The 12,783-nt window shown below is 38.2% G+C and overlaps 2 protein-coding genes across 2 annotated transcripts in view; one reads left to right on the forward strand and one right to left on the reverse strand.

Moving 5' to 3' along the window:
• Nucleotides 1–11,089: 11,089 nt before the first annotated feature.
• LOC102491567 (olfactory receptor 10S1) lies at nt 11,090–12,103 on the reverse strand. The gene has a single exon (XM_006164704.1). The coding sequence runs from the start codon at nt 12,056–12,058 to the stop codon at nt 11,090–11,092; it is 969 nt and encodes a 322-aa protein (XP_006164766.1). The 5' UTR covers nt 12,059–12,103.
• The window catches only part of LOC102491143 (olfactory receptor 10G7-like), a 67,173-nt gene continuing 66,429 nt past the window's right edge, over nt 12,040–12,783 (forward strand). The window contains 1 exon segment of the mRNA XM_027766785.1: nt 12,040–12,109. The gene's annotated coding sequence lies outside the window, so the exon portion shown is untranslated.

A 12,783-nucleotide genomic window follows, 5' to 3' on the forward strand; every position in this document is an offset into this window, starting at 1 on the left:
ACCATTTCGTTGATCACACAATATCATAAGTAATCTAACTACTTACAATAGCAACTTCAGCTGAGGGTTTCAAAAAAAGCAGTTATGAACTGGTAAGGATATTTCCTTGAAACTTAAGGCCTATAAACTGGTTAGTATTCTGTTCAAATAGTAGGTACATGAATCCATTGACAGCTCAAGACAGGACAAAAATCCTTAAAACCGGACAACAAAGCTTAGAAGAAAAGCAGCAATATTTTAGTCAAGTCATAGAATGCTGTTTCATCAGTTCAGTCTCATGTACTTAATTTTCTTCTGTTTCTGTTGAGGTTCGATCTTCCAGATTGAAATCTGAGATATAATACTCAACTCCAGACTTTGTCCCTACAATTAAGTTGCCCATTTTCTTCGTTTTTGAACTCTTATTTCTGTGTGTCTGCATTTAATTTTACTGACATAGCACTTCCTTAAGAACTTCTTGGAGATCTGGTCTGGTGCTGGTAAACTGTTTCAGATCTTGTTTATTTAAGAATGTTCGTGTCTTTTCTTCCCATGCCCACATTCTTTATCATGAGTAAAATAAATAACTTTTAAAAAAGTGAAGAATCATCTGTCTAGAGAAAAGTTTTCAAACATTTTAGGACTCCCAAATCTCACTTCCTTAGATAAGACTGAATGGTGAGTTCAATCAAAACTATCTACTTTTAATATTGGAAAAGGGGGCTTAGAAAAGAGCCAGTCTTACTTTTATTTTCAAGAATTTGAGAGAGTATGTCCCAGGAGTGTGGAACACTGGCCTGGACACTCTAGATGAGCTCACTTCACCTTTACCCTCCCTACTTGGTCAGATCTATAGAATACAGGATGGAAGAGTCAATCCTGGATTTCTAGTGTAGGGTCGATGTTGTAGACATAACTGGTGATCTTGTAGGCACTTATTTCCTGTAGTACTATTTGCTTAAAATTGCCACAATCATTTGTGTTTCCTTAAGTGAACTTTACATGATAAAAATCTCAGAATAAACTTCTGCAAGCTGTAATAAATAATTAACTTATTTGGAGAACATGTTAGTGTCCTATTTGGCTCCAAAGCTGCAACAGGCCAAAAAAAACCAAAAAAGCAAAAAACAAAACAAAACAAACAAACAAACAAAAAAAACAAAGCAAGAAATGGACCTAAAATTGACTGTTTAATATCACATCTGAAGATTATTTATATATATATGTATATATTCATGTGTTCACGTGGTAAAGAATGCCTCTATGAGACAATATTTTATCTTAGAACAAAGATGGGATATCAGTCTGAGGAGAAATTAGTATCATTGCTATCTTTCTGATAAAGTTGGTTTCTCTCCTGTTTTTCTTTATTTTTTTTTTATATAACTTCTTTGGTTTTCTTTTTTTTTTGGAAAGGTTTTTGCTATAGGGCGTGTGTGCTCACCAGAAAGACAGAGAGAGACAGAAAGAGAGAAATCACCCCCCAAGGAGGATGGCCATGCCACAATCCCTTCTCCTCCATTCTCCTCTCAGGATCTTGAGCACACATGCACACGCGTCTGGCGTGAGTTTAAGCCACTGGGTCCGGGACTTGAACTGCAGTAAACTACAAGGGAGTCCAGTGACATAGCCACTACGCTAACTGCTGGCCACACTTCTTTGGTTTTCTATGCCAAAGGGTTCATGTGTATATGAAATGAGAGAGAGAGAGAGAGAGAGAGCGAGAGAGAGAGCAGCCCCCAATGAGACCTGGTTATGACATAATCATTTTTCTCTAATTTTTATCCTCTCCAGATCCTGGGCCCATGACCACGTGCCCAGCATATTTTTCAAGCCACCAAGGCTGGTACTTGAACCCTAGTTACTATGTGAGATTCGGGTTCTTCTGCAAGCTGTCCTTCAGAAATAAAGAAGAGATAGAGACTTTTCAAAAAAAAAAAAAAAACAACCCAAAATCTGAGAATGTTCATCACCACTAGACCTGCTTTTAAGAAATGCTAAGGAATTAAAGTTGAAATGAAAGGACACTAATTAGTGACATGAAAAATGAAAATATAAAATCTATGGGTAAACATAAGTGTATAGTTAAACTCATAATGCCCTAAGTAATGGTGGTGTATAAATCATTTTTAACTCCAGTATAAAACACAAAAGACAAAAATACTTAAAATAACTACCTACAATAACTTCTTAGTGGATACATGATACAAAAGATGTACTTTTAAAAATAATTATTCATTTAATTTGTTATTTATTATTTTAATTTTTCTTTTTTCTCTTTCCTTTTTATAAACTTATTTATTTTACATAAATTCACTGTACACTATCACAGCATAGAAAATGTTATTTCCAATTCAGAATACACTGTATATTGGCTTACTTAAGGATATTACCATACATGTTATTGTCAACACATAATTTTCCATTTCTTATTTCTTTAATATTTTTTCCTTTTAATTTGATTCAAAGAGAGAGAGAGAGAGAGAGAGAGAGAGAGGAAGTGAGAAAGCAAGGTCTGGGTCTCAAACAGTGTTTGGCCATATGGGAGTCCATTGCCCCAACCACCACATCACCTGCTGAGCACAAAAAAATGTACATTGTGACATCAAATAACATTTGGGGATAGAGAAGTAAGAGTTTTTGTTTGTGATTGAAATTAAGTTATTATCATCTTAAAATAGACTGTTATAGCTACATGTAGTTTGATGTAAGTCTTGTGATAATTACAAAAAAAATCCTGTACAGATACGCAAAATATAGACAGAAAAATAAAAATGTAAGATTACAAAAAATAAAAATGTATCAAACTGCAAAGGAAGATAGGAAAGGAACCAAAAAACAGCAATAACACAATTAACAAATAACAGTGCTAAGTCCTTATTTTCCAATGATTACTTTGAATGTAAATGAATTAAATTCTCTAATCAAAAGACACAAAGTGACTGAATGGCTAAAAAAATATGATCCAACTATACGCTGTCTATAACAAACATGAGTTCACTTTAGATTTAAAGACACATAGAGAATAATAGAAAAAGATATTCCATGTAAATCGTAACCAAATAAGAGCAAGGGTGACAAAAAACTGTCATGAGAGTCAAAGACAGTCATTAAATAATGATAAAGAGGTTAATTTCTTTTTTTTTTTTTTTTGGAGAGATTTTCACTGTAGGACGCGTGCGCTCGCCAGACAGACAGAGAGAGACATAGAGACAGAAAGCGAGAAATCACCCCCCAGGGGGGATGGTCATGCTGCAATCCCTTCTCCTCCATTCTCCTCTTGGGATCTTGGGCATGCACACACACGCGCCCGGCGTGAGTTTTAAGCCACCGGGTCCGGGACACGAACCGCGGTCGACTACGTGGGAGTCCAGCGACATAGCCATTACGCTAACTGCTAGTTCCCAAGAGGTTAATTTCTTAAGAGGATACATTAATTATAAATGTGATATTGGAACACCTAAATACACAAGGCAAATATTAATGGAAACAAAGAGGGAAATAGACAGTGATACAACAGTAGTAGATGAAAACACTATCCAACTTTCAATAATGACTAGGTCATTGAGACAGAAAAGCAATAAGGAAAGAGCAAAACTGAACAGCGTAGACCAAATAGACCCAACCAAAATCAAGAACATGACATCTAACTGCAGCAGAATATACATTCTTTTCTTTTTTAAAACTTTATTTATATAATTTATTTATTTTTACATTTTCCCACAAACATTTACTTTACATATCAACAAATTTTTGCTCATACTCCATAGTTCTTGACAGTTAATAACAACTTTCAAAATTTCAAAAAACTGAATTTTAAAAATAATTTTTGAAATATTTGTTATAATTTTGTTCATGACTCTGTAACAACAGAGACAATATGTTTTTAAATATTTTTGAGAAAATATTTACATGTCAACTACTGAAACTGTTGAAAAGTTGGGACTAGCAGTTGGCATATTTTCTATGTTGCTGGACTCCTCTATCCAGAGGCTTAAACTCACACCAGTGTGTGTGTGTGTGTGTGTGTGCCCAAGATCCTGCGAGGAGAATGGAGGAGAAGGGATTGCAGCATTGCCATCCCCCTGGGTATAATTTTTCGCTTTCTATTTCTGTCTCTCTCTGTCTGTCTGATGAGTGCACACATCTGCTAGCAAAGATCAGTCTCTTTTTCTTCCTTCAAAGTTTTCCTCAAGATAATCCTCTGGGGAACCAGCAGTTAGCGTAATGGCTATGTCGCTGGACTCACACATAGTTGACCCGACCGCAGTCCACGTCCCAGACCCAGTGGCTTAAAACTCACGCCGGGCACGTGTGCGTGCGTGCCCAAGATCCCAGGAGGAGAATGGAGGAGAAGGGATTGTGGCATGACCATCCCCCCTGGAGGGTGATTTCTCGCTTTCTGTCTCTCTCTCTCTCTCTCTCTCTCTGTCTGGTGAGTGCATGCACCCTATAGTGAAAACCTCTCCAAAAGAAAAAAAATAAAAGATAATCCTCTGGTTGTGGCTGCTCTTTTTCAATCTCTACTGATTGCAATGTTGGGCTGGAAAAGTTCAGGTTATTTTATGGTACAAATTCTTTCATCAATCCTCTTTGCCAGGCAGAACTGTTTGGGGTGCCTGGCCATCTTTCCAAGTGCTTCTGTTGGTTTACTTGAAATCTACCTTAGCTCCATTGTTTTCTGGTTTAATTTTCAGATATGACATTCCAGTCAAAGTCCTGTCCAATAGCAAGTATTTCCAATTTCTGATTCAAGTCAACAAGTATTATTGGATTTACACAAATAACCATTTTGCCACAAAGTAAGGATACTCCCAAATATTTTCCAATTCCACAGGGGTCAGGAAGCGTGAAAAGCTTATGTTTCCATTTAAACAAACAAACAAGATGGAAAAAACATTCTAACAAATTGTTGAACCTATCAACAGTCCAAAAGAAGGCAAAATCCTTAAATTGGGAAAACAAAACATAGTAAAGAAAAGACAGTAATGTTTTACTCAAAAGTCATAAAATTTTACTTCACCAGTTCAGTCTTATGTCATAAATCTTTCATCTGTTGAATTTGCAGTGTTACTGTGGTCTGATCTTTCTGTTTAAATGCTGGAAATTAACATTCAATGTCATTATTGATATTTCTTGTCCCTAGCATTAACTTTCTCATCCCCCCGGGGGGATGGTCATGCCACAATCCTTTCCTCCATTCTCCTCTCGGGATCTTGGGCATGCACACACACGCGCCCAGCGTGAGTTTTAAGCCACTGGGTCTGGGATGCGAACTGCGGTCGACTATGTGGGAGTCCAGTGACATAGCCATTACGCTAACTGCTAGTTCCCGAGAAGAAGTGTTTTAAAAATTTAAAATAAATAAAAATAAAAAAATTAAAGAGAGACAGGCAGACAAAGACAGAGAGAGGACAGAGGTTGCCCTACCTGTCCCACTGTTTCAGGGCTTAGAAGATGGAGTTTAGAGCATAGCTTTAGTTTCCTTGGTCCCTGCCAGAATATACATTCTTTTCAAATGAACACAGAAAATTCTCCAGGATAAGTCATATGTTAGATGATGTAAGTCTTAACAAATCTATGAAACTTTAAACCATGGTATCTTTTCCACCACAATGGTATAAAACTAGAAGTCAATAGCATGAGGTAAAATGGACAATTAAAAAAATACGTGGTTATTAAGTAACACACTTCTGAACAATTGATGAATCAAAGAAAAAATAAAAAGGGAAAAATAGAAACTCTCTTGAGACAAATGCAAATGGAAACATCCATCATACTTATGGGATATAATAAAATCAGTTCTAAGAGGTAAGTTGACACCAACAAATAGCTACAATAAAGAAAATGAAAGGCCTCACATAAAGAACCTCACCTTATACCACTAGAAATAAAAATAACAAACTAAGCCTAAAGTTAGCAGAAAGAACAAAATAAAAAGATTATAGCAGGAAAAAAAATCAAACTTGCAAATAACCAATAAAACAGAGTTAGTTGTTTGAGAAGATAAGTAAATTGCCAAAACCTTTGGTTAAATTACAAAAAAAAGAAAAAATGTGCAATTAAGTAAAATTATAAATGAGAAAAGCTATAGTATCAATGATACCACAGAAATACATAGGATAATAAGATTATAATTATTATATTTAATTGCCAGTGGGCACATTAACTTGAAAGAGAGAGGAAGAGAAAAGGCACCTCCCCATTGGGGGCATGGTCAGCGCTATGATCCATCTTTTTCCATTTATCCTTCCAGTCAGGATTTTGGACCTGTGTACACATGCCCAGAGGGTTTTGCAGAACATGGTGACTGGGATTCAAACTGCAGTCAACCATGTGAGATTCTGCTTTCAATGGACAGTGATTAGCCACTATACTGTGGGACTGATGTGATGAAGAGATTATTATGAGCAACCATATGCCAACCAATTGGAAAGCTCAGAATAAGCTCAGTGACTTAATTCCTAGAAATTTACAATATCCCAAGACTAAGACATGAGAACATTGAAAATACAAACAAAGTAGTAACAAGGAGGTAAAATCAGTAATCAAAAATCTCTCGAGTGCCAGAGAGCTGTGCAGTAGTAGAACATGATATTCTGCTAGGCTGAATCACATGGCAGAGTTTAGAATGATTACTGCTTCATTTTATAATGCCAATATTATTTTGATACTGACATTTGACAGAAACATTGCAATAAATAAAATCTACAAACCAATATCCCTCAAGAACTCATATACAAAGCACTTGAAATTTTTCAACATAAGAAAATTAATAATACATAAAAGAATAGTACATGATAAGCATTTGGGGTTTATTCCAGGACTGTACATTGATTTAACATTGAAAATAAAACATAGCAACTCTCCATACTAACAGACTTTTTTTCCTTTTTTTCTTCTTTTCAGTTGCTAGAGGGCACACACATTTACCAGAGAGACAGAGAGAGAGAGAAAGAGAGAGAAGAAAGAGAAAGAGGGAGAAAGCACTCCCCAGTGGGGCCTGTCACCCGCAATCCCTTTTAGTCCACTTCATCATTCTGGGATTTTGAGCGTGCACTCACATGCTTCTGTTGAGTTTCTCAAGTCACCAGGGCTGAGATGCATGGTTAACCATGTGGTAGCCAGCTTCCTTAACCATGAGGCCATGGGACTGACCCATACGACAGATTTAAAAAGAAAAATTATATGACCCTCTCAGTAGATGCAGAAAAAGTATTGAGCAGTGTCTAGCATCCCATTTTCTTTAAAAACTTGACAAATTAGCAATAGAAGGGAACTTCCTCAACCTGATAAAAGACATCTAAGAAATCCTGCAGCTAAAATCATAATCACGAAATTCTAAATGTTTTCCTCAAGATCAAGAACAAGACAAAAATGGGATGGGAGTTATTGTTGTGGCAACCTTTGAGAAATATAATGTCACAGTATTTTAGAATTTGGCAAATTTTTGAGAACGTGTATGTGTGTATGTGAGTGTGTAATTGATGATGATCTAAGTTCATGAGATGCTCTCCAAAGATTGGGAATCCTTATCTTGATAAGAACCTTACTAAAATAAAGAATGGTAAAGTTGATTATAGAATATTTGACTACAAAGCATCTTCATTTCTACAACATGCCTGGCAAATATTACCTCATTGTAGCATCCTTATAACCTGTGCTTTCCCATTTTTAGATATTCAAACATTTATTCTAATTGACATGGCAGAACCATTAGTAACAACTAAAATAGAAGGGGGCTGTAGACTTGCTAAAAACTTTAAATAACAGAATATTTTTGAAGAAATTCTATTTTATTGAATTCTAGCACTGCCAGGGATCAGGGGACATGTAGACATGTTTTACAGATGTCCACATTCTTAATTAATTTATTTTTATTTTTATGTATTTACTTTAGGAGTGAAAACAAGCTCATTAAGGAAAAAATACGGGACAGACTACTTCATATGTGGAACAGCTGTATGAAGAGAGATGGGTGACCAGTTCGAGAGGAAGGGGAGAAATGTTAGACAGACAAGTTACCCCATAGGCAGAGCAGCCTGTCCACATTATGTAAACAGTAGCCTGAATCACTTGTATACTTGTACTTTGAATACAATTATTGTGGAAATCCTTCATCCTGTGAAGATACTTAGTCCACTTGAATACATGAATATATGAGTCTTATTTTTTGTAACCCCCTCTTTCTGTTTTTTTATTTTTATTTTTATTTTTATTGAGAGGTGTTTGCTATAGGGTTCCTGTGCTCATCAGAAAGACAGAGAGAGACAGAGACAGAAAGTGAGAAATCACCCCCCAGGGGGGATGGCCATGCCACAATCCCTTCTCCCCCGTTATCCTCTTCGGGTCTTGAGCACACATGCACATTCGCCCAGTGTAAGTTTAAGCCACCAGGTTTGGGACTCAAACCACAGTCGACTACATGGGAGTCCAGCAACATAGACATTATGCCAACTGCTGGTCTCGATGCCCCTCTTGTCACTCTTGTAGCATGCCATTCTGTGAAGATGTTTCCTGTCCATTTTACATATAGTCATGAAATATCAGTTGTTTACTGTTTGGATTGTAAGAGGCTGGGAAAATAGTAATCTTATGTAGTTGTTCACTTTTTGTCAAGTGTTTCTATTTTTATTTTAACGAATATCAATTAAATCTCCAGTCTCCTTTTCTTTCAAATTTCAATTAAATCTGAAATACAACAAGTACACCAAAGCTCCTAAATCTCTAAATCAAATCCAACCAGAAATATCTGAAGGGAGAAAACAATTAACAAAATTTCCCCTACTCTATACAAGACAAATCTTTACACTTGGCAGTTACATTGAGAAGAATATATGTGTCTTGTTTTATTTCCATATCCTGAATAGTGGATTGGATGTATACTTTACTAAGTTAAATATTTTACTGAATTCCTTTGTTTGGAACACTTAAGAAGTACAAGGGTCTTTGCTTTTGAAGTTCTTATAATCTAGTTACGTACATGAAACCTTTGGTAACAATTCAAAGCAAGATAGCAATTAGTGACATTATGAAGGCCTATAATATAATGTGATGAATAATCCATGCTGCCAAAAGACAGATATGAAGATGAAGAAGAATTCAAGAGAGTGAACCATTTTACAGGGTAGACGTAGGACCAAACTATACAGACGGATTGTTTTAGCACCACCTCTCCTTCCTGTATATCTTACCTGTGCTTAAGTTTTCTCTAATAGGAATGAAGAGTTTGCCAGTTACTTCTGTCCTCCCTCCTATGCATCAATAATGGAGACACTAAAACAAGGGAGAACTGCTCTGACTTCTGGATGAATGCTGCTGCTTCTCTGCATTTTTTTCTCTTTTTTTTTTTTTCCTGTGTGTTTTTCCCTTCCAGGAGTGCTAGCTTCAGACTTTGTATTTATATTTAAAGGTTCAGGAATCCTTATCTCAAAGAAGACTTTCCTTAATGAAAGACTTACAATAATATTATACCTCTAATATCATTGGGTAAATAACAGGGGCAGGATTTGATTATCTTGTAGGTACTGTTGTGTTGTATTTTGAAATGTGTCCCTTAAAGCCATACAGATTCAGCTGAAATCCTGGTTTCAATATTATTATTTGCATGGCCTTAGAAAGGTTACTTTACCTCTCATATTAGCAGTGCCTTTGTCTGTATAACATAAATTAAAATATTGGTCTAAAATATACTTTTCAGGAGAGTTAATGTAGATAACTAGCACAGAGCTTTGCACAGATATATATCAAAAATGATTTTAATTACTATCTTCATTCTAATAGTCTTTCAATTTTTTCCTCCTTAATACACTTTAATTAGTTCTATGAACTACTTCTCCATCTCCAAAGTCATCAAGTTTAATAATGATGTTTCTTCTTAGGCCTAGGACATTAGTTTGTTAATACTTGCTAACTGGCCATTTTACCACCTCTCTCTTTTTCTCTCTCCCTTCTCTCATTTATCTCATGATTTAGCATTTAAAGAAGTGGCTTCTCAGAATTAGAGTATCCCAATCAATGACGAAGAAGAGAAATGAGGAAGTAGGATGCCTAACACATAATCTAAACTCCTCAGTTTGGTAGAGAGGCTCCTTCAGTCAGCAGAGTAGTTCAGAAATTTCTTATTTTCTGAACAGTTGGGACTGCTACTATCTGGCAAGCTGTTTAACTATAACTTTGCATTATCTCTTATCACCTCAAAGTCTAGAAACGACATTTTTTGTGTGTAGCTGTTGCATAAAGCTTGTTTAATGAAGATATTAAAACCTTGCTAGCCCTTCAGAGATGGTTTGAATCTTAGCTGGTATAATAAGCTCTCTTTAATTTCTCTAGCCTGTGTGGAAGGAAACCAGGGCACATGCTTTACAGCAGGTGCTTTCCATAATTGTCTCCTTCGGTCCTCATAAAACCCTACAAAGTAGTTATTTTCAAGTTACTTTCAAAAGAGAAGACTGGAATTCCAAGTCTGATCAAATTTGTACAAAATTCTGCATCTAGCAGGATGAAGATTAAAATGCTGCTAAATCCAAGTGACTTGAAAATCCATATCATTTCTAACCATTCCGTATTCCTTCAGTTATACACTATCTTGAGTGGAAAAAGATGACATGAGAGATGTGACAGGTACTAAGTGAACTCGGGCAATCTACTGTTCTTGTATTTCATTATTCTGGAAAACGTGTTTTTTTCTCTTTAACTGGTTGGTACATACAGAAAGGTTAATTTTATTGTCAGTACCTTGCATTTTTGTTTTCAGTATCCTCTAATCTGTATTACATATTTAATTAAACTGCTTCTTAAAAAATAAAAAAAAAAATAGTTACTGGAATGTGAGGATTTGAGGATATGAATAGCATTCCATCTACATTTGAGTCATAGAGCTTGGAGTTTGGGGATATTCCAGAGATGACCTAATCCAGCTCTTTCATTTTATAGATGAAAGGCTTGTGACCTGACATTGAGGAAGGCCACTTAGCCAAAGGAGGGACAAAAAGTTACTGGTTTAATTGAAACTCGGTTATTTTCATCTTCACCTGAGTTATTTTCCTTACTCATTTGGAGATGTGAATAGCTGTGTTCCTGGCAGGCAATGAGAGGCGGGCAGTGCAGGCTAAGGGGGTGGGCTGCCCGCTGGCGGCTCCGCGCAGCCCCCGCACAAAAGCCTTTGCAGAGCCCGCTTCACTTCTCTGTTCCGCAGAGTGTAAATGAAAGGGTTGAGCATCGGAGTGACGATCGTGTAGAAGACAGCAGGGGCCCCAGCCCCCGCGCCCCTGGACCGAGGCTGCAGGTAGATGCACACGGGCGGCAGGTAGTACAGGAGCACCACCGTGAGGTGCGCGGAGCAGGTGGAGAAGGCCCGGCGCCGGCCGTCGGCCGTGCGCATGCGCAGCACCGCCGCCACGATAAAGACGTAAGACGTGACGATGAGCGTCAGGCAGCCTGCGGCCACCGCGCCAATGTTGGCCAGCATGACCAGCTCGTTGACCGCGGTGTCCGCACAGGCCAGCTTCAGCACAGGCGGGATGTCACAGAAGAAGTAGGCAACGCGGCGGGGCCCACAGTAGGGCAGGCGGAAGGTGAGGGAGGTGTGGGTTGCGGAGTGGACAGCCCCGGTGGCCCATGTGATCCCGGCCAACGCCGCGCACGCCCGCCTGTGCATGGCCACCGGGTAGCGCAGGGGCTGGCAGATGGCCAGGTAGCGGTCGTAAGCCATGACGGTGTACAGGAAGCACTCAGTGCTGGCCAGGAAGTGGAAACAGTAAAGCTGCACAGCACAGCCCTCAAAGGAGATCACCTTCCCCCCCTGAGTCAGCAGGCCTGCCAGGACCTTGGGCACCGTCACTGTGGACAAACAGGCGTCCAGGAAGGACAGGTGGCCCAGGAAGTGGTACATGGGGGAGCGCAGGTGAGGATCAGAGCCCACGGCTAGGAGAATGAGGAGATTCCCAGTCAAGGTGATGCTGTAGATGAGGAGGAAGATGAGGAAGAACAGGCTAGGATGCTCACCTGTGTACATCAGTCCCTCCAATAAGAAGTGCTTCACCACAGTGCGATTGGGGTACCCTGTCTCCGTGACCATCTTCTCACACGCGGAGTGCTTACTTACCTCTAAACTGACATAAACAGATTTGTAAGTAGCTGTTTCTCTCTATTGAAATACCGTTACCCGTTGGGCCACACCATCTTGGTCTTGATCTGTACCGTGAGACTGACAGTCTTTGTGGGACACGTAGACGACTCCAAGGATTATTTGCAGACATGCAGTCCCTAAATGATGACACTGTAAACCTTGATCATAAGTCCCACTTTCAGTGAGCATGTACTTTTGGCACATATTCCAGAATGACCGTGCATCTGCCTTCCTTATTTACTCTGCATGCTGCAGATGTGGACAGGCAAATTCTTATTGCTGTGAATCCTCAGAGAGTTGCTTTTCATCTTCAGGGGAGCCTTGCCTAGGGTTTGGGTACTATTAACATCAGCCAGGCAAACAGCAGTCCCACCTAGCCCTGGTCCACAGGGAATGCTTGGAATTTCAGCTACCCACAACTCTCAAGTGTATATGACAATGAAGCCTTGGAGAGTAGTCTGAATAATTATCAGGACATTTAAAAAATACAATAATAGCACATTTTTATTTAATACAATATGTCAAAATAGTTTACTTTTAATAGTAATGATACAAAAATGTTAAATGAAATATTCTACATTTTTTGCATCAAGTCTTCAGAACTGAGTATGCATTTTATATATACCACACTTAATTATTAATACATACTTAAATTTCACAGTTGCAAGTGGCTA

Source organism: Tupaia chinensis, unplaced genomic scaffold (assembly GCF_000334495.1).
Source record: "Tupaia chinensis unplaced genomic scaffold, TupChi_1.0 Scaffold143681_1, whole genome shotgun sequence".
In the NCBI taxonomy this organism is placed as follows: Eukaryota; Metazoa; Chordata; class Mammalia; order Scandentia; family Tupaiidae; genus Tupaia; species Tupaia belangeri.